Source organism: Panthera uncia (assembly GCF_023721935.1).
Source record: "Panthera uncia isolate 11264 chromosome B3 unlocalized genomic scaffold, Puncia_PCG_1.0 HiC_scaffold_2, whole genome shotgun sequence".
NCBI classification, from domain to species: Eukaryota; Metazoa; Chordata; class Mammalia; order Carnivora; family Felidae; genus Panthera; species Panthera uncia.
In genome coordinates, this window is record NW_026057583.1 from 1,492,110 (window position 1) to 1,515,279 (window position 23,170).

Consider the following 23,170-nt stretch of genomic DNA (forward strand, 5'->3'; position numbering starts at 1 on the left):
TAATTGGTAGTGTTTTAACTTACATCCAAGGAAGTCAGCTTTTGGACCTGATCAACGATAAGTGATCTCAGGGGAGAAATGACAATGGTGACCCCAGGAGAAACACAGGCAGGGAGCTGGTAACACAAACTTTTACCACCTCCTGAAAGGACAAAACAAACAAACAAAACCTATCAGGTTCTATCTTGAGAGCTGAAGGCAAAAGTTGAAAAGTAAATCACAGAGTAATATTTAGAAGTAATTAACAGGACACCAAGTGATAGTCCCCATGATGCCAACAGTTTGCCGTATTAGAATGAGCCAAAATATTTAGACAATTTAAGTGTGTGAAAATTATCAGGACATCTTATGTAGGTACACGTGAAGCCAAAAGCAGGGATCAGGGCAGGGAACTGAAATGCAAGACAATTGCTTTAAAAGTCTACTTGAGAAATCCAAATGCAGTACAAGGGGTCCTCTATCACAGTATTAGGGTGAAAATAATTACTTTAGATAATATTCAATATTTAAAGAGTTAAAACGTGATAAAATATACAACACTAAAGACCATGGTGAACACGGTTTAATATTTCTCTGATGATCCAGAAAGCGCTTTCAGGATCTCAGTTTTTTAAATCACTAGTAAGAACCTTTTGACGCTTAAAATCTGAGATTTTATTCGCTGTACTCTTTTATCGATAAGGAAATATTCCCATTCTTCCTTTGAGATCAAAGAAGGGTAGAACTACGCTTGTGTGTGCCAGCAGAAGATGAAGAGAAAGAAATTCTGAGATGCGTCCCCATCTCTCCGTGTAGCTCCAATTCAAAACGGTGAGACAATCAGTACACATTTAAGGATAACTAAAAAGATTCGTCTCTGATTTTCAACCTCTCCCATTCGCTAATGGTAGAAGCCCACGCCAGGCAGTTTCTAGGCCTTCGACTGTTTTTGTTTGTTTGGTTGTTTAGAACTATCCACCACATTCCCCTCTTTTGCACGTGGAGTAAGTACATTTCATTCTGGCGTATATGTGTAAATGTCAAGGAAAGATCCGGAAGCTGAGTTCTCGTTTCTGCTCTGCCACTTTACAGGCTGTCTGACTTAGACGTGCCACCCAACCTCTCCGCGCCTCAACGCCTTCACCTGCAAAATGTACTACATCGGCGGTTTTTTGGTTTTTGTTTTTGTCTGTTTTGTCTAAGAGAAACCTTATCTGGAATCTTTATCTGCATAAATCAAGAGGTTGAAATTGGGATGGGAAGACCCTTAAAAAGGCCCCCCAAACCCTAAAGAGGACCATGAAAAAGCCCTGAAACCATGGGACTGGATCACTGTCAGGGTCCTTTCCAGCTTCAGTTCTGAAATAGCAAACAAGTCAAAGCATGCGACAGAGTGAACAACAAGTTAATGAGATAAGAAATGCTGATTATTAAATCAGCGTCGTCTAAATTTTAAAATCAGTTTGAAAAAAACTCCAAAGCTCGGTCAACATAATTTTTATAACAATGGCTGTAACCAACTACTAAAAGTCACAGACGAGCTGAGTAATAGGCAGAGGGAAGTCTACATCTAAGTCCGCAACTCCGATTCCTGTGCTTCTTACCCAGACTGCATCTTTAATATTCTTACTTGGACACGACGGAAAGTCGTAGATCTCTTCAACACTGAGGCCAAGGAAGAACCACGCTAAATGCTTTTCATTTAATCCCCAGGACATTCTGTGAAGTAGGCAGTTTACTATCACCCCTGCCACACACTCGAGGAAACTGGGGCTGGGGGTGAAGTGCCTCGCCCAAGGTCACATGGCGAATAAGTGGCAGAGCCGAGCGTTAAGGCCAGGCCATCACTCCACAGTTGACGGTCTCGACCACCCTTCAACATCAGACTGTACTGGATAAAGTGCCAGAGATGGTCGAGGTCTCTGGTGGTAATTTTTTTTATTCATGTTCCAGACTAATTTAGACCAGAGAGAGAGAGAGAGAGAGAGAGAGAGAGAGAGAGGGCGAGAGGGGGAGAGGGCGAGAGAGAGAAATTCCCCAAGAAAAATTCTAGATCAATTCAACACAAGCAGCCTTGACGTGAACACCTTGAAAGGTCTAAATGTTATCGCGTCAACAGAGGACGGAAGTAATACTCTTTCTCACGACGGCATGGGAGGTTCAGAGGTCCCTTAATGACAGAAATATCGTGTGGGTGTTCATTTTATTTCTATTAAAGGGTTTTCATTTAACATCTGCCAATGGACTCCTGCCAATTTACATCTAAAAATACCTACCAGTGGGCATTAAGATAAAACAGTCTTCACCCAGCAGCGCAGCATTGATCGCCTCTAGCTGATTAGTTCTAAAATTATGCAGGCCAAATTTTTTATGAAAAATCTTCATCATTTCTTTTGTATGAGGAAAACTAAGACTTTGGAAACGCTCACGCTTCAGATTTCTGGATGCTAAATTTTGCGCCGACTTGTCTGAGAAAATAATCGATGTTAAGAAAAATCAGTGCATTATTGTTAACAAGTCAGTTTTAGCATTTACCCTTTGCCGCGTAATCCAAGGCATACATTTCCCTGCAGCACGTCGTTCTTTAACCATTTATCAGGGTTTCATCCCCACCAAATGTTAAAGCCACCAGAGACGTCCTGAGGGCCAAATTCAGCCTTTTTCTTGGTTTTTCGGTAGCACCTACCACTAACTATTGCATTTATTCCCTGCTTCCTGCTCTTTTGACCTTCGAGACAATCGTGGGTTTTCTATTTTAATTCTCTTCCCTGGCTCCACTTCCTCCACCTGCCCCTTAACTGTGGGAGTCTTTGCAGACCCTTGGGACCGGGCTCTTCAGCCATCCTTTCCTAGAATTTTCCAAGCCCTCTGATCTTCAACATCACCTGTGTGCACAGAATGCCCAGATCTCTTCCGTAAGGCCCCGCTGACGCCCTCCTAAGCTCCAGCCCTGCGCGCATCTCCAAAAGTCTGCAAGACATTTCTACCCGAACGACTTACCAACACTTGAAGCTCAACAAGTCTTAAAATAGCCCCCCTCGGCTTTCCTCCCAATCTGCTCTGCCTCCCGACTCCCCGGCTCTGCTAATGGTGTCACAGATTCCCCAGTCGCCGGGTCTGAAACCTCGGAGTCATCTCAGCCTCCCCTGGTTCTTCCGCTACCGTGTGTCTCACGTCCGCCCCCCTGCTTGGCACAGAGGACAAGAGGTGCTCACGCCAGCTGGGGCAGCCTCTCTAATCCCAACACTCGACTGTCTCAACGATAATTGCGAGCATCAAGTATGACACATTCTAACATGATATAAAAGTAAATCCATTAATGGTTATTTTAAAGGTCAACGGCATAACTATGAGAACGACCTCCATGGTGTTAAGTCAGCGATGGCAAAAACAGGGAAGGCTGTACTTTATCAAACCTTACACATAGAAACTTGTTCCGGTTAAAACACACTTTGTGGCAACTTTATACGGTTGACGTAAGGTTTTAAAATTAATTTTGGCTTCTCTCTGCAGCCTTTACAGTGGCTAACTGCACTCCTCCCAAAACTTCTCCTGCTAAACTGGGAGCTCCAAGAGGACAGGAATGACCCGTTCTTCACCTCTTACCAGAACCTGACACCGAACGTGGCACGGAATGGCTCTCAATACATATTTGTTGAATGAATTAAAAGGATTTTAGGCCCAAAGAAAGAATCTGACTTAAGGAATTTCTGACTTCGTGTCTTTCTTAGATTGCCCTGCATTTTAATATTTTAAGACAGAAGACATGTTTCTCTACTTTATAAATTGATCAGTTCTCATCATCAGAGTTCTAAAAATACACAATTACATTTTTAACATATAAATTGTTTTGCTTTTTACTCATCCCTCAAATCATTAAAAACTTGGCCTTTATGAGCTTTATTGTTTTAGGGACGAAAATATGTTAATTTAGAGGCAAAGCACATTTGTAATGACTTCAGAGCTTTACTACAATAGGTTATAATTACGCGTTGTATAAAACTACAGCTGCCGCAGAGACAAAGGAGCAACCTGCTTTTGAAACGGTGATTTGGAATTCATATTATCAGCAGAAATGTGCATAGAGACAATGTACTTTTCAGGCAAGGACGATGTGCTATCATTTTTCTTACACAATTCCGATTTTGGACAGTTATGTTTTCATATAAAATATAAGCATCAATTTATTTTAAACTTACCAGCGTAATTCTGAATTGACTCTGAGTTTTTAATTTGAGCAGCAGATGCCAATGGAAGACAGTTTGTCTTGGCTGAAGAAATTCTTTCTGATACTGGTTTAACTGGCCGACCTTCCTTAATAGGTTGATAGGCAGCTGTGGAAGATTTGCTGGCTGCTAAATTATGCATTATATTTTCCCAGTCATCATCATCATCAAAGTCATCTATGTCAAAATTATCAATATCACAGGAAGCCTGGATTTCTCTTTCTAAGTCATTTAGTGAAGCAGTGTGTTTATTCTGATCTTTCACAGCCGTGCTTGTGAGAACATTTCCCGGGAAATAAGAGCTTTCATTTCTTGTTTCTATCCTTGGTGTTTCAGCCCAGTTGCTACTTACAAAGGACTTCTGTAAATGGGGACTGAATAACGGTCTTTCAAAGGGATTCTTCGTGGTGGCTGAGAATCCTGTCTTTCCTGGGGTAGTGGCCAGGACACATTCCCTAGCAGCGTTGGAATTTGCGGGAAGGTGTGGAAAATGTAACTCCTTAACAAAAACACAACTTCCTGTAGGACAGGAATCACTGTTTGAAAATGCCTCCGCAGAGGAAAGAGACGCCATGTCCTCCGGGGGGCCACCAAGTGCATCGGGCCCGCACCTCCACAATGAACCAAGAACACGGGCATCGCTTGTATTTGAGTCGGCGTCGGCCAGGAGCTTCCTTCTGAAGGGAAAACAGAACACCACATTCAATGGGAGTAGTCTACCACGGTAGGCCGCACAAGTATATCGTTAGTTTCCATCCCAAATTGTGGCAAAACAGAGTCTCTTTTTCTCAATCTCTAAAGGGGCAGTTTGAAAACAACAAATAAATTTATAAATAAATAAGTTTAAAACACAAAACAGAGTGACAAGTATCCTATTCAATTTCCCAGCCAGAATGCCTGGAAATTCTGCCCCGTGTGTTTCTGACTTACGTTGGTGGGAGGCAATCAGATATATATTCCAGAAGAAAACGTCAGATACCTTATGTCCCGATGCTGACGCAGTTCCTGTCCACAATCCAGAGCTGTCAGTTCATCGTCAGGAATAGTATCAACTAATTTACAGATGTGGTCCATCACGTGAATAAGCTGCTGCTGTAAACTGGTCTGTCTAGCTATAAAATTTTATTTTGTCAATATTTTTCCTTGAAAAAGACTTAAAATTTTATAAGCCATGCATGTACAATTTGAAGTAGTTTAAAAACAAGATTGTAAACTACCACATATTGCCCTATTATCTGCCTGTGAAATACTCTGAAATCACGTCATCTCCATTCTGTATCATGAGAGCCCGTAACTGTGTGACCATCGTTTCATTTCAGGTTAATTCTTACTATTTCGCTTAGGGTAACCTACGTCATTGTAAGCTACAAAAGTTGATCGATTTAGGAAAGTTTTTAACTAACCTCAGGGGTAAATCTTACCAGGCCCATAGAAGGTATATCATACAGGGCTGGACAGGCAAGAGCCCCGCCTGCTGTTCTGGTCCGCCTGGCATCCACACTTCCTTTCAGTGGTAACAGACTTAGACCTTCTTTGGGGAGACCCCTGCCCCTCTCCCTTGGTGGGCATCTGGTGTAAGGCAGCTCAAGAGAGAAACAGGTCTGGGAATTCTGTGACTGGAAAAGGAGACTTCTCTTTTCAAGAAGCTGCACAGGCTGCTGGTGGCCGCGTACTCCGCCACCACACAGGGAAACACAGCCTGAAAGGAAGACCAACACGAGGGCAGCAGAAAACGGAGATGGAAAGGAGTGGGGGACTGAGATGGAGACATGGGGTAGAAGAGAGGCAAGCAGGTGTGAGAGAGAGATTCCTGATCAATTTCCCCATTTTCAAAATTTACGTTACATAACTAAGAAAAAGGATGTCAAAGGAGGTGAGGCTTTAGATGAAGGAAGAAAAGACTGGGTCGGGGTAGAAATGGGAAGCAAGGAAGATGCCTCCTCCACCCCTAAGGCCTCGGGTTAGCAGGAGAAATAAACAGGGAATCAACGGTTTAGGTGGGCTGCAGAGGAAGCTATTCTCAGGAGACAATGTGACAAGTAAGAGGAAGAGAATGTGCAGAGAAGAGAACGAGACTGCGGGAGGACAGCCAGTCACAGGCTCCGAAGGGCAGGAGGGAGGGGAAGAGCAGACGGGCAGAGGCTCGGGGGACAAGCATCCGTGCGACAGTGACTTGGGAAAAGTGGACTTTTACTAGAGACTGGCACGAATAAGGACGTGAGGTATGAGACGGTCAAGTGGAATTGCTGAGTCCCCATTTTGCGTGTTTGCGCGTTTTCTCTGCATGGCGAACCGGGTATCAGATTGGAAAGAAGAGAATAAACACTGGGCTGAAGGAAATGAAAGCCAAGATAGGCTCAGAGGTAGATACAGCTATTGAAAAGGAGCTCGAGTCTTCTTGTCTAGACAGGTTACACCTCAGAATACAAAGCAAACCCGCAAAGAAGATCCCGCTGATATGTGAGGAATCCAGTGAATAGGACAGTTAGTTGATGGAAGAGTGAAGACAAGCAGACATTGTTCTAATTAAAAAAAGAATTCTAAACAGATTGCCAAAAGCTACAGCCTGGTGATGTGGATGTTAATTCAAGGCAAAATTCTACAACATGTTATCAAATGGCTGCTTTGTGAGCTTCAAGAGGAGAGGAAACAATTATAGAGTTAGCAAGAGTTCATGTAAATAAACCAGTAATCTTAATGTATTTCCTTCTTTGAAGGGATTACTAGACTGGCAGATGATAACAGCTACCACTTACTGAAGGCCTACAGTACTCTGGCACTTAACCTTGAATCCTGACAAATACCCAGCAAGATACCGGTCTCATGTTATAGAAGAAACTGAGGTTCAGAGAAGCTTAACTAATTTGCCATAATCACACAGCCAGGGGTAGGAGAAGACAGGGTTTTGCACCTGAGGACCGCGTCACTCTAGAGCTGACGTCCCAGGCTCTTTCTCTTGCTGCCTTAGACCCTGGACCTGCGGAGCCACATGACCGAGTCTTCTGCAGCAGCCCCCCAGCCCCCCACCGTGGACAAGGGAGAGAAACACAGTCTGGAGGCAGATGTGAAACAAGTTGAGCAAGAAGGGATGGATGGACTGATGTCACCTGAGAGACCGCTAACGACATTCCATATGGCTCTGTCCTTGTCCCCGTCCTAGTCAACCATTTTATCAGTGAAACAATGCCACAGAACAGCACAGTGTGGCGGCTACCAGTGTCAACTCAAGAGCCTCAGGACTGCTGGATTTCGATCCTTGCTCTCCTGTTGTTTAATTCCACGACCATGTGTAGTTCTATTTCATTCTCCTGGGCCTCGTGTCCTTATTTGTAAAACGGGGATAACAGAAACTGCCTTCAAGGCCACTGTGAGGATTAAATTAGTTGATATTGTCAAACACCCAGAAGAGTGTCTTAGTAGGACATCAGGTATTTCAGGGACTTCCCTAACAATAAATTCAGAGACCAAAATAAAGAAAAAGAAATTTGGAGGAAACAGAAATAACGCACACCACCGCACACGTGCATGTACATGTGCACGCTACACACGTGCACATATACACACAATACACATGCACACACACACCACACACGTGCGTGTGACACACACATGCCTGCACACACACCACTATGCTCATGCGTGTGCACACACACTACAAACGTGGCTGTGCAAACACACACACCACAAGTACAGGACCCACTAGAAAAGACCAGAACAGGGGCACCTGGGTGGCTCAGTCAGTTGAGCATCCGACTCTTGATTTTGGCTCAGGTCACGAACTTATGGTTTTGTGGGATCGAGCCCCGCGTCTGTCTCTGTGCTGACAGCATGGAGCCTGCTTGGGATTCTCTGTCTCCCTTGCTCTCCGCCCCTTCCCCAATCATGTGCATGCGCTCTCTCTCTCTCAAAAAAAAAAGACCAGAACAACATGTTACAGAAATACTCAGAGAATAAAACAAGTGCTCTTGGAAGACGGCTTGATTAAATGGAAAAATCCCATAGACGAGTTAAAGATAAAATTGAGTAAATCTCCCAGAAAGCAGAGAAGCAAGAAGTGGAAAATACAAATGATAACTCATGGAGGCCTACAATCCAAATTACAGAAGTTCCAGGAAGAGTGAAAGAGAAAAGAGAAAACAAATAAGAAAAGAAAAAGAAAAATTCCAAAAAACTCCAGGACAGAAGGACACAGATCTCCAGACTGACAGAGCCCCTTGGAAATAGAAATCAGGAGCAGGAAAGGAGGCTGCTGCTTTTCAAAATCTTGTAGTGCGTCTAGATTATTTGTATTAGTTAATAGAAAATTTAAAAATGGATTAGAAACATCAAATAAACAAAGTAGTAAACTTTGCACGGACATCAAGATGCAAACCCCAGAGTGCATACAAGGGAGAATCAGGAGGATGTAAGGTCTAGGAAAAAGAGTTAAAAGACCTGACAATATTTAGCCCTAAAAAAAGCAGGGGGTGGGGTAGGGAGAGAGGCTTCTAAGAACTTTAGACTTATTTCAGGAGGATTAAAGTTACAGGAAGACAAATTCTGGCTCAGTATGAGAAATTATTTTCTAACAAGTAGTGTTTTCAAAACACAGTATGAATTATCTTGTGAGAACACAAGTTTCTGAGTCGTCGAAGTCGATGCTGGCTACACAGCACCCAGGGGCGGGCGGTTCTATGTGGGGGGCCCGGTCCTGTAGGGGGCCCAGTTCTGTGTGACAGCCTGGTTCTGTGTGGATGTCCAGTTCCGTGAGGAGGACTGGCTGGATCTGAGGGGCCTGGTTCTGTGTGGGGGGCCTGTTCTGTGGGGGGGGGGCCCGGTTCTGTGTGGGGGCCCGGCTCTGTAAGAGCCATCTCACGCACCTCATGCTAGACAGCCACAGGTTAAAAATATAATCACGCTTTGTTTTCAAACGTAAGTAGTTAAAATACGTGCTATGTCTAAAATAATTTTTGTACCCTCATAGTCTGTGCTGGTTTCTCGATCAGGCTGCCACAGTGTCGTCTCCTTGGGTTTTGCCGAGTCCTCTGATGTGCTAGGACCATCCTTTGTGTCAGAGGCGTCAAGGTCCTTTAATATACTGCAAATTAAAAAATATAAAACCAACCATAATACAGACTTAGACCAAATGCATAATTCTTTCTGTGATGTTTTTCCACCACTGGCCGGACAATATGGAACAGAACAGAGAAACATGTTTTTTGTCTCTTCCATTCTAGAACTTCTTTGGCTGGCTTTCAAAGTCTCCCATCTTCTGGCCCCAAGAGACCTTTCACCTCTACCTCCAAAGGTGTCCTTTCAGTAACCCCAGGTGGCATCACACGGCATCGCTCCCACTCCTCACAGAAGCCCGGCGTGGTCTGCCTCGGGGATTGTGCCTCGCTCTCCTCTCAATTTGGCAACCCCACCGTCTAATCTCTTCCGACCCAAATCACACTTTTCTTCTAGGCCCGGTCCAAGTCTTACTCTTCTGCTTCCTCTAGCACGTAGTTATTCACATTCCTCTCTTCTGAGGTTCCAAAGCATTTTTCCAGATTCTCTTGCTAGGCCAGCATGGCGAATACATTATCTGTACGTAAGATCAACTCACGCAGATTATACGAAAATTATCAACACATACAAACGTGGTCAGTCTGACTAGATACAAGAAATACCTGAAACAAAATAAATGCACACTAAATGGTGTTAGAGAGGGTACCATGGAAATACAGTGCCTTCTGGAACGTGAGAAGGCTTTGCCAAGGAGGGAGACTTGAGGAAACCTTGAATGGTGGGTAAGGGAAAGGTGACGGACCATGAGGGGAGACAATAAAGACAATTCTCTTTACTTGATATTCAGGAATCACTATACGTACCTAAAGCAGGATTTTAGAATGCAATCTTCTAAATAAATCAAACAGTGAGGAATAACTATGCTTTACACAGTCTTAAAAAATGATAATATAGGGGGTGCCTGGGAGGCTCAGTCGGTTGAGCGTCCGACTTCGGCTCAGGTCATGATCTCACGGTTCGTGAGTTTGAGCCCCGTGTCGGGCTCTGTGCTGACAGCTCAGAGCCTGGAGCCTGCTTCGGATTCTGTGTCTCCTTCTCTCTCTGCCCCTCCCCAACTTGTGCTCTGTCTCTCTATGTCTCTCAATCAATCAATCAATAAATGTCAAAAAAAAAAGATAATATAATCAAAGGAAAGACATTCTATTTTTAGCAACGTTTTCCGGATTTTCAGCTCGTCTCATTTAGCTCTTTGGAACTTAGAGCTGTTGTACGGGCATAACTGGAGACAGAGCTCAAGAGGTGACGTGGGACCTGAAGGCAGAAGTCTGGGGGCCAGCTAAGGAGGTTTAGGCACACAGGAGATACAAAACATGCTTCTCGTTTGGTTATTTACTATCCGACCGTTCCACCTTGGAAGTTAATTCAGAAGTCACAAGCAGTGTTTTAAAACAAGATAAAATACAAAAGAAAATTTACGTGTGTACTGCCCATGGTTAGAGTACTGTCTGTGAACATTCTGTTTTGGTTTTAAAATATACACAAATATATATTTGAGGTTGCAATGGAAAACACAGAGAGAGAATCTACGCTGGGAATAACCTTGGAAATAAACATTTTCTAACTGCGAACAACCTATAACCATGGTATGACAACTCAAAAGATCACGCAGCCATTAAAAAGAATAAAGACTACGTAGAAACATGGAAAATGTTTTTAAAATAACGTTAAGAGCAAAGCAGCAGAATAAAACATTATAGTTACATGTTGATTACAGCAATGCAAAAATCACACACACATGCAGAGAAGGATCAGAACTTAACACGGGTAAAGAGAATGTCTGGTCTGAGGGAACCGCAGCACTGCAAGTGTCCCGTTAAACAGGCTGCAGTGTCATCTGGGCCACACACACTTTTTTGATGAACAGAGGAAAGAAAGGCAGGCGTTCAACGGGAAGCGGTCTGGCCCGGGGAACAGCCTTACACTGGATCTCTGTCCACCTGCCATTAAATGTACCATCCCAGGCAACGCCTGCTCCTCCCCGGGCCTTGGCTGCTTCACTGTTCTAGGAGAATCTGGTTTAGAATCTACGCTCCATATGAACTTTCGCTCAGTTCCTCCACTTCCTATAGCTCTGTCTGAATTTCTATGGGAAGGGCAAAGAGGACAGGGCAGCTCTTACAGTTGTTTAGTTTCGTCATCAAACAGTAATGACATTGTGACCTTTCCCATCTCTTCAAACATCCCAACCCACCTGTGAAAACACAAGCCCGGAGAAAGAGGTTATGCAGGCAAACACCTCCTTGTTGATGAAGGTGGGATCCTAGACGGACCTGCTCTCATTAAAATATTGATTAACAGCACAGTAAATCCTCTATCACTCAACTGGACTGTGGTCCGGATTGGGTGGGAGACAGAGGTAATGTGGACTATTAGTTTTTTAAGCTATTGACGGGCTATATGTACCATCTTTTTCCCACACTACCAATTAACCACAACCATGTCACCGATTTACTAGAATTCAGAGAATGACAAATACAATGGCCAATTCTATACTGCAAGACCAAAAAAAAAAAAAAAAAAAAAAGGAAAAGAAAAAGAAAAAAAGGGCATATTATTTACTAAGTCACTTTCCCAATGAGTTCATTTTATGTCATTTCAGGTCTAAGAGTTTGGAAATATAGTATTTTTAGGAATATATTCCACCTGTAAAAATCAACTCAATAAAACTGTTCGGAGGTCCCATGTAATTAAGAGTAATGGAAGTTTACAGCTTTAGAATGCCATCAATTAAATAAAATGTATAAAGAGGGATTTTCTGACGCTTTCATTGAGATATAAACTGTGCAGAAGCAGGATATAAATCTATACAGATGCTACCAAGCTAAAGAGGATTGTTTCAGACATCCCAGAAATAAACAACGTTTATGAACTAGCTGTTTTACCTGAGACATTTTAAAGCGGAAGAAGAGGCAGAGGTGACTTCTTCTGGAGAAGGTGGAACGAAATCTGCATCGTAATCCTCTTTGTTGAGCTCAACACACGGAGACTTCTCAACTGGATGTAATTCCGTTTCTTCCGAGATCTTCTTTTCGCTACTCTCTAAAGTAAAACCGGGGACACGGGTTACTTTCATCACTCCGGGGACGTCACTCGAGTGAGCGGTCCGGGCGAGTCACACCAGGCGAGGGCACCCTCCTTCCACACCTGGGCACGGGGTGGGGGTGGGGGTTCTTCTTGAAGAATTACTGAGTCAACCGGGTTAAGTCCAATGAACATGGGAATGAGGCTAAAGATCTGCTTAAGGATTTCCGCGTCTGTCTCCAGGTAAATTACGGATCCCAACTGAGCATCGGCACTTCCGTTTTGCTCTTTCGCTCTTATTTAAGAGGGAAGTAGAACAAGTCAGTATGATAAGTGCACAAACGCGGTTGACCGTGCCGCCAAGGCATCCTAGTCGCTTGCGTCCTGCCGGATTCAGTGTTTCTCCCTCTCTCTCTTGACTGTGTGCGATAACGATGCCACATGGTTGCTTTCTAACTCACCTTTTACCCAATTTTCTCTCCATGAACAGCAACGCATTTGATTAGACTTTAGTTTTGCTTGCTGTCGATCATTTCTCCGTCCCCTCTCAGCCGCTAGTAAGCTTGATGGGATTCAGGTATCTAAAAGTGTTGGTCTCGTATTTATACCTATTTCGTACGTCGGGTACTTCCATATATGGCTAATCTTAGCTGGTAGGTTCTGGACACCTAATAATTATGACAGCTACACAGAAAATGATTTGAATGTGTAAAACTTTAATAGCAGAATTAGGTCATATTCTACATTAATTTTAGGTGGGAGCAAGCCATGAAGGAATTATAACAGAAAGGCTTAGTTCCACATCCCAATTCTACCACTAACTAGCCAGGAGACCATTAAGAAACCATTTAACCTCTATGGACTTTATTTTCTTCACAAGTAAAATTATAGAGCTATTTTTCGTGTTTATATAATAATATTATCAGAATAAAATCTTTTCATTTCATCTGTAGGTCCTGCCTCAAGAACGTGGCCAAAACATTGTTCAGTAAGTTCCTCCAAAGGGCCTAAGGAAAACAACTGTATCTCCTTGCTGTCGTTCCCAACGCCTGGCTTTGAATAAATTAATACAATCAACATACTAAAATGAGATAAAATATAATTTTTACCTCTTTCTTTTCCCAAGTGAGTTTTTACAGGGTGCCCATCCTGAGCATCTCCACCTAGAAGCTCTTCGGGAATAGGGTCATCGTCAATGCAAATCACGTCGTTACTTAACCATTCCGAGTAGTCGTTCTGTTCCTTAGTCACACATGCCTGCTCGCTTGCAGAGGAGGACGGAGTCACATCAGCCTTTATTGTATCTGCTTGAGATCGCTGTGCTTGAAAAAAGTTTCTCTTGCTCTTTTTCGATTTCTGAGCAGTGCTTACTCTTACAACGTGACTTTTGCACGGTGTCACAAATGCTTCTGAATTTCCAGAAATATCAAAGTCGTCCATATCATCCCAATCATCGACAGTAACAAAAGAATCTGATGAAGAACTAAATTCTAATTTCTTGAAAGTAGCATTACTGGGTTTCTTTACCACCGATGTGTTCCGGGTATTACAAAAAACTCCCCGTGGAACCTGCGGCAAATCTGGCAATGATGGTTTTGAAAGAGCTCTCCTGGTTTGCTGTCCTGCTGGAGCATTTTTAAAGTCACTGACCCTTGTCTGCTGACTTGTGACACGAGGTGAAGGTTCACTAAAGGAAAAGGTCTCAGTAACATTAACGCTTTTATCACTTAACACAGGTGCCTTTGCTACTGATACGCTAGTGACAGATACATCGTTGGCTGAAGATATTTTCTTTTTAAAAGTGAAACCTCTGAAAAATAATTGGAAAACCGAATTAGACTGACGAGTTTTAACAAACACACCAACTATACGAAACTCTAAAATCTGTTCCTGATTTATACAGCAACTCACCTTAACTATATCACAAGTGATCAAAGAACCTGTTCCCTCTCTGGTTTTTAAATGTGTAAGGTAACTTAAATTTTATTTTGTATGAGCTGATCTTTCTTTTTTTTTAAAGTTTATATTATTTATTTTGAGAGAGAGAGAGCGAGCGAGCGAGCACGGAAGGGGCAGAGACAGGGAGAGTGAGCCAGAATCGCAAGCAGGTTCCACACCGTCAGTGCAGAACCTAATGCCAGGCTTGAACTCATGAATTGTGACTTCATGACCTGAGCTGAAATCAAGAGTCAGACACTTAACCGACTGAGACACCCGGGCACCGCAGTATGCTCTGATCTTTCTAATGCAGAAGCTAATTATTCAGTTTTGAGAGTGTCGGGGCCATTCCCACTACTTTATTTCTCAGGCTGGCCATCCTCAGCCAGCAGCACCTCCAGTGGGAGGGGACAGCATCAAAGAAACAGAGAAGAAACTCATATGTGGCAACTTGTTGCCATTCTGATGCAAGTTTTATGGGGAAAAGAGGCAAAACCCAAAGAGGCTCCAACTGAAATCTGAAAAACAAGTAAAAGAGACAGGTATCCTGGGCGTCTGTGAGGTTTAGTGACATGAAGGTCAATGGTAACTTTAAAGCCAGCGCCCAGAACAGTGTCTAGTCTTAGTACAGGCACAGTTAAGAAGAGAAATTAAGTATCACTACAAGCAGTTTGGAGTCTAGCTTAGAGGAGAGAACAGAACTGGAGAGCTGTCATTTCCATATAAACTGTTCTTGGAATGGATATAAAATTATATTAAAATATTAAAAATACCTGTTTGGCCAAATTTATAGGATTCACTATTCATTCATCCCACAAATATTCACTGAGCAAGCATTATGCACCAGGAACAATGCAAAGTCACTGAACAATTTAGCACCTGGTGCTGCTAAAACATGTCCTACCATTAATTTACAAAGTAGGAGAGTCACTGGCCCTCTCAGCTTCATTTCCTGATGTGCAGTGAAAGGGTCGAAAGGGAAGAGATCTCATCTGTATGATACTGTGGGTCAGTGTCTGTATGACAGCCAAAATACTTACGAAGATTTCGGTTTTGCAAGACTTAATCCGTTATTGAGTTTTCTGGCTGAGTGGCGTTCCAGTTGCTCCTGTAGATTATTCTGGGGAATAGCAGCCATGATCCTAAACAGTGAGGAAAAGAACTATCAGCAGAGTTATGTACATCACATTAATCATAGTATTCCTTGGGGGTGGGGGTGGAGCACTGTCTCAACTGTTCCCAGATTAATTAGGGTTTTTTGGGTCAATAAATTGTTTTGACATTTTTTACGAATGGTGAAATTTTAAATATATAATCTTTAGAGAACTCAGTGACTCATTAAAAAGGAAAAACATCAGAATCGTAGGGGTCTCAGAAAATGAAGAGAGAGAAAAAGGGGTAGAAAATTTATGCGAGCAAATCATAGTGGAAAACTTTCCTAACCTGAGGAAAGATACAGACATCAAAATCCAGGAAGCACAGAGAACTCCCATTAGATTCGACAAAAACTGACCATCAACAGGCATATCATATAGTCAAATTCACAAACACTCAGGCAAGGAAAGAATCATGAAAGCAGCAAGGGAAAAAAAGTTCTTAACCTACAAGGGAAGACAGACCAGGTTCGCAGCAGACCTTATCCACAGAAACTTGGCAGGCCAGAAAGGAGGGGCAGGATATATTCAATGTGCTGAATCACAAAAATATGCAGCCAAGAATTCTTTATCCAGCAAGGCTGTCATTCAAAATAGAAGGAGAGATAAAAAAGTTACCCAAACAAAAATGAAAGGAGTTCATGACCACTAAACCAGCCCTGCAAGAAATTTTAAGGTGGGACCTTCTGAGGGGAGAAAAGACAAAACAAACAAACAAACAAAACAACAACAAAAACCCCAAAGACCAAAAGCAACAAAGACTTGAAAGGACCAGAGAACACCACCAGAAACTCCAACTCTACAGGCAACATAATGGCAATACATTCATATTTTTCAGTACTCTAAACATCAATGGTCTAAATGCTCCAATCAAAAGACACAACGTAATAGAATGGATAAGAAAACAAGATCCATCTATATGCTGTTTACAAGAGACCCATTTTAGACTTAAAGACACCTTCAGATTGAAAGTAAGGGGATAGAGAACCATCTATCATGCTAATGGTCACCAAAAGAAAGCCAGAGTAGCGATACTTATATCAGACAATCTAGACTTCAAAATAAAGACTGTAACATGAGATGAAGAAGGGCATTATATCATAATTAAGGGGTCTATCCACCAAGGAGACCTAACAATTGTAAACATTTATGCTCCAAATATATAAATCAATTAATCACAAACATAAAAAAAAAAAAACTCATTGATAATAATACCATAATAGTAGGGGATTTCAACACCTGACTTACAGCAATGGACAGATGATCTAAACAGAAAATTAACAAGGAAACAACGGCTTTGAATGACACACTGGGCTGGATGGACTTAACAGATATATTCAGAACATTTCATCCTAAAGCAGTAGAATACACATTCTTCTTGAGTGCACATGGAACATTCTCCAGAATAGATCACATACTGGGACCCAAATCAGCCCTCAACAAGTACAAAAAGATCGAGATCATACCGTGCATATTTTCAGACCATAATGTTATGAAACTTGAAATCAACCACAAGAAAAAATTTGGAAAGATAACAAATACCTGGAGACTAAAGACCATCCTACAAATGAATGAATGGACTAATCAAGAAGTTAAAGAGGAAATTAAAAAGTACATGGAAGCCAATGAAAATGATAACACCACAGCCCAAAACCTCTGGGATGCAGCAAAGGCGGTCAGAAGAGGGAAGTATATAGCAATCCAGGCCTTCCTAAAGAAGGAAGAAAGGTCTCAGATACACAACCTAACCTTACACCTTAAAGAGCTGGAAAAAAAACAGCAAATAAAACCCAAACCAGCAGAAGACAGTAAAAAATAAAGATTATAGCAGAAATCAATACTGTTGAAACCAAAAACCAATAGAACATATCAACGAAACCAGGAGCTGGTTCCTTGAAAGAATTAACAAAATTGATAAACCCCTAGACAGTTTGATCAAAAAGAAAAAGGAAAGGACCCAAATAAAATGAAGAATGAAAGAGGAGAGATCACAACCTACACTGCATAAATACAAACAATAATAATAGAATATTGTGAGCAATTATATGCCAATAAAATGGGTAATCTGGAAGAAATGGACAAATTCCTAGAAGCATATAAACTACCAAAACTGAAACAAGAAGAAATAGGAAATTTGAACAGAACCATAACCATCAAGGAAATTGAACTAGTAACCAAAAACCTCCCCAAAAACAAGAGTCCAGGGCTGGATGGCTTTCCAGGGGAATTGTACCAAATGTTTAAAGAAGAGTTAACACCTATTCTCTTGAAGCTGTTCCAAAAAACAGAAATGGAAGGAAAACTTCCAAACTCATTCTATGAAGCCAGCATTACCCTTGATACCAAAACCAGACAGAGACCCTAATAAAAACGAGAACCATGGACCAATTTCCCTGATGAACATGGATGCAAAAATCCTCAACAAGATACTAGCCAACCGTCTCCAACAATACATTAAAAAAAGTATTCACCACAACCAAGTGGGATTTATACCTGGGATTCAGGGCTGGTTCAATTTCCGCAAAACAATCAATGTGATTCAACACATCAATAAAAGAAAGGATAAGAACCACATGATTCTCTCAATAGATGCAGAGAAAGCATTTGACAAAATACAGCATCCTTTCTTGATTAAAAACCCTCAAGAAAGCAGGGAGAGAAGGATCATACCTTGGTCATAAAAGCCATATATGAAAGACCCAACACGAGTATCATCCTCAACGGGTAAAAACAGAGAGCTTTCCCCCTAAGGTCAGGAACAACACAGGGATGCCCACTCTCACCACTGTTATTCAACACAGTATTGGAAGTCTGAGCCTCAGCAATCAGACAACACAGAGGAATAAAAGGCATCCAAATTGGCCAGGAGGAAGTCAAAACTTTCACTCTTCGCAGATGACATGATACTGTATATGGAAAACCCAAGAGATTCCACCAAAAAACTTCTAGAATTGATCCATGAATTCAGTAAAGTCACAGGATATAAAATCAACGCACAGAAATTGGTTGCATTTCTATATACCAATAATGAAGCAGCAGAAAGAGAAATCAAGGACTTGATCCCATTGACAATTGAACCAAAAACCATAAAATACCTAGGAATAAACCTAACCAAAGAGGTGAAAAATCCATACAATGAAAACTATAGAAAGCTTATGAAAGAAATTGAAGACACACAAAAAAATGGAAAAATATTCCATGCTCATGGATTGGAAAAACAAACACTGTTAAAATGTCCATACTACCCAAAGCAATCTACATATTCAATGCAATCCCTATCAAATAACACCAGCATTCTTCACAGAGCTAGAACAAACAATCATAAAATTTGTATGGAACCAGAAAAGACCCCAAATGGCCAAAGCAATCTTGAAAAGGAAAACCAAAGCTGGAGGCATCACAATCCCGGACTTCAAGCGGTATTACAAAGCTGTAATCATCAAGACAGTATGGTACTGGCACAAAAACAGACACTCAGATCAATGGACCAGAACAGAGAACCCAGAAATGGACCCACAAACATATGGCCAACTAATCTTTGACAAAGCAGGAAAGAATAGCCAATGTAATAAAGACAGCCTCTTCAGCAAGTGGTGCTGGGAAAACTGGACAGCGACATGCAGAAGAATGAACCTGGACCACTTTCTTACACCATACACAAAATAAACTCAAAATGGATGAAAGACCTAAACATAAGACAGGAGGCCATCAAAATCCTAGAGGAGAAAGCAAGCAAAAACCTCTTTGATCTTGGCCGCAGCAACTTCTTACTCAACATGTCTCCGGAGGCAAGGGAAACAAAAGCAAAAATGAACTACTGGGACCTCATCAAAATAAAAAGCTTCTGCACAGCAAAGGAAACAATCAGCAAAACTAAAAGGCAACCTACAGAATGGGAGAAGATATTTGCAAATGATATATCAGATAAAGGATAGTATACAAAATCTATAAAGAACTTACCAGGGGCGCCTGGGCGGCTCAGTCAGTTAAGCGTCCAATTTTGGCTCAGGTCATGATCTCCCTGTTTGTGAGTTTAATCCCCATGTCAGGCTCTGTGCAGACAGCTCAGAGCCTGGAGCCTGCTTCAATTCTGTGTCTCTCCCTCTCTTTCTCTGCTTCTCCTCCCCCCCCCTCTCAAAAATAAACGTTAAAAAAATTTTTCAAAGAACTTCTCAAACTCAACACCCAAAAAACAAACAATCCAGTGAAGAAATGGGCAAAAGACATGAATAGACACTTCTCCAAAGAAGACATGCAGATGGCCAACCGACACATGAAAAAATGCTCCACATGACTCATCATCAGGGAAATACAAATCAAAACCACAATGAGATACCACCTCACACCTGTCAGAATGGCTCACATGAACAACTCAGGCAACAATAGACGTTGGCGAGGATGCGGAGAAAGAGGATTCCTTTTGTACTGCTGGTGGGAATGCAAGCTGGTGCAGCCACTCTGCAAAACTGTATGGAGATTCCTCAAAAAATTAAATGTCCCTGACAGATGAATGGATAAAGATGTGGTGGATGTATGTATGTGTGTATATATATATGTGTATACACACACACACACACACACACACACACACACATATACACAATGGAGTATTACTCGGCAATCAAAAAGAATGAAATCTTGCCATTTGCAACTACATGGATGGAACTGGAGGGTATTATGGTAAGCAAAATTAGTCAGGGAAAGACAAATATCATATGACTTCGCTCACATGAGGACTTTAAGATACAAAACAGATGAACATAAGGGAAGGGAAACAAAAAGAATATAAAAACAGGGAGGGGGACAAAACATAAGAGACTCAAATATAGAGAACAAACTGAGGGGGTGCTTGAGGGGTTGTGGGAGAGGGGATGGGCTAAATGGGTAAGGGGCATTAGGGAATCTACTCCTGAAATCATTGTTGCACTATATGCTAACTAACTTGGATATAAATTAAAAAATCAATTAATTAATGTAAAAAAACCAGGATCAATGAAATAGAATAGAAAGTCATTAAACCAAAATATCCTACTTTGAGAGGAGGGATAAAACGTCCTCAGAGACTTAATGAAAGATATTGGAAATATGAAGTTGGATATTCAGTTATAAAAAAGAAGAACTAATTGTTTTAAAAAATAAAGTAGTTGCTACAAAGCCGTCAGTGGATGAGCTGAGTAGCATGTTAATCAGCTGGATCAGGCCTAGGAAATCTGTAGTCCTGTTACATAATGGTCAGAAGACACAGCAAAGAGGAGGAAGTGGATAGGAGAGATTATGCAAGGATGTCACAATGTAAATTTGGTCTCATAAGAATGACATGAGGAATTAAACAGATGGAACGTACTTGAAGACAAAATAAATAAATAAAATGTATAATCTTTAACTCACTGAAGGCTTAGTTAAATAGCAAAATGACCTGGACTCCCCCAATGCTAAAATAAGCACAAAAGACATCAGAGAAGAGATTATTTGGAAACTGATCTGGAGGAAAACCGGACCCGGCTTGGGCCTGCGGAGCAAGCAGAAGCTGCCCGGGGAGGGCGGTGTGAGAAACTGAAGAAGGCACCCTGAAAACCCAAAGGACAGATGAACGCAGTTCTCGGCCCGAGGGGAAAATCGGGAAAAGAAGAAAGGGATCACCGACGAGAACGACGGTTTGCCAGCAAGAGGCCAGACTTCACCATTATCAAGTCTCAGCCTGAAAGAGTACTCTTTACCAAGCAGATTTACATCCCTCGTGTGACAAGCGTGAAATCGCTGAACTACAGCACAGGGTAACGCACGGCCTCAGCGACCCGAAAGTTCCTGGGGCTGAAGGAAGACGGGAGAGCTGAAATCTAGGCTTAAAAATTCTCATTCCAGGGCACCTGGGTGGCTCGGTCAGTTAAGCATCCAACTCTTGATTTTGGTTCAGGTCACGATCTAACGGTTCACGAGTTCAAGCCCTGCATCCGGCTCTGAGCTGACAGTCCGAAGACTGCTTGGGATTCTCTCTCTGCCTCTTCCCCCAAATAAATAAACATTAAAAGAAAAGTCTCACTCGAGCTGATAGTTACAATCCCTCTCCCATTCCATCTTTATCAGAAACCTACTTTTATTTAATGCCATGTAACTGAGGAGGAAGGGTTAGCAACACCAGATGATACTCACGGAAATATGACGCTCTGCATAAATCACAATCCACTCACTGATCATTAAAATAAACTATGTTTAACAACTGTTTCACTTGGTTTTTTTTTTAAGTCTACTTATTTATTTTAGTAATCTCTACATCCAATGTGGGGCTCAAAACTCGTGACCTCAAGAGCAACATGACTCCTCTGACTGAACCAGCCACCCCTGTTTTCCCTTATTTTCATTTTTTCAAAAAATGTTTATTGATCTTTGAGAGAGAGAGAGAGAGAGACAGAGAGGAGAGCACACATGCACGCAAGTGAGCGGGGGAGGAACAGAGGGAGGGAGAATCACAAGCAGGCTCCATGCTCAGCGTGGAGCCTGACTCAGGGCTTGATCTCACGAACCTGAGATCATGACCTGAACCAAAATCAAGAGTCAGATGCTTCACTGACTGAGACACAGGTGCCCCTAAAATGATGTATTTGAATCCTGTCATCCCTCCTTTTTCATTATCTTGAATATTTCTATCAAGAGAAGCCTTCTCTAATCTACTATTTTGTTACCTAGTATACTACAGTTCACGTGGGAAAGACAGGATGTTAGAGTCTTGCCTTTATTAATTTTCAAAATAACGACTTGATTTTCTAACAACCTTCAATTATGCTCAATTATCTTTCATTATTATTATAAACTCATAGGTTAAACATATTTAGTGTATTTTATTTTTAAGTTTATCTTTTGAGATAGAGAGGGCACACATACTCACACACAAATGGGGGAGGGGCAGAGAGAGAGGGTGAGACAGAATCCCAAGCAGGCTCCACACGGCCAGCACAGAGCCTGACTCGAACTCACAAACCATGAGATCATGACCTGAACCAAAACCAAGAATCAGATGTTTAATTGACGGTGCCACCCATGTGCTCCCGCTTTAGGCATATTTTAGTCCAATACACTTATCGTCCTTACTGATTCTCCAATTGTTTCATGTTTGGCCAGCGGGAGCCTCTTTAGTCTTTTTGACGTAACCTTGATAGTCCTTGCTAAAGTAGTCCTAAAATAGTCTTTGCGAGCTCCCTCACTATCTGGAATGAAAAGATATCCCAGGCTAATCTTCTGCATTTTTTGCTCCAGACTTAGAATCAGCCATTTCCCCAAAGGGCCCTGATTTCTTTTTTCGTGGTGTATATATATATATTTTTAGTTTATTTGAGAGACAGAGACAGCGCCAGACAGAGAATCCGAAGCAGGCTCCGCACTGTCAGGGCGAGCCCAATGCGGGGCTTGAACTTGTGTAACTGTGAAATCATGAGCTGAAACAAAGAGTCAGACGCTTAACTGACTGGGTCACCCAGGCACCCCTCGTAGAGAATATGTTAAGACCACAGTCTCTGTGTGTCCAAAGGCACCTTCCCATTTCGGTACCTTCTTTTTTTTTTTAAATGTAAGTTCTATGCCCAATGTGGGGCTCAAACTCATGACCCCGAGATCAAGAGTCACATGCTCCTCTGACTGAGCCAGCCAGGCATCCTGGCACCTCCCCATTTTGCATCTAGTTTAAAAGGCTTAGTATTTTGCTTAAATATGCTCTCTCCAAGGTCCGTCCAACGTGGAAGTCTTTCACAGTCTAAATGAGAAAGACTGAAGTCACACTGCTGCCTCTCAGAATTTCAACCTCAGCAGCTG

At 42.0% G+C, this 23,170-nt stretch overlaps 1 protein-coding gene across 5 annotated transcripts in view; it reads right to left on the reverse strand.

Annotated features, from left to right (window-relative positions):
- Positions 1-23,170, reverse strand: part of BLM (BLM RecQ like helicase) — a 164,871-nt gene that overhangs the window by 44,433 nt on the left and 97,268 nt on the right. For 3 of the 5 annotated variants that reach the window (XM_049614191.1, XM_049614193.1, XM_049614194.1), the window contains exons 2-9: positions 15,254-15,355; positions 13,385-14,085; positions 12,137-12,293; positions 9,161-9,282; positions 5,185-5,317; positions 4,179-4,882; positions 2,256-2,447; positions 24-142 (exon numbers count right to left, since the gene is read on the reverse strand). In XM_049614191.1, the coding sequence (XP_049470148.1) occupies positions 24-142; positions 2,256-2,447; positions 4,179-4,882; positions 5,185-5,317; positions 9,161-9,282; positions 12,137-12,293; positions 13,385-14,085; positions 15,254-15,351 (2,226 nt within the window). In that variant the 5' untranslated portion in view covers positions 15,352-15,355. Of the gene's footprint in view, positions 1-23; positions 143-2,255; positions 2,448-4,178; positions 4,883-5,184; positions 5,318-9,160; positions 10,204-12,136; positions 12,294-13,384; positions 14,086-15,253; positions 15,356-23,170 lie in introns of all 5 variants that reach the window. The other 2 variants (XM_049614192.1, XM_049614195.1) reach the window with 2 other exon arrangements.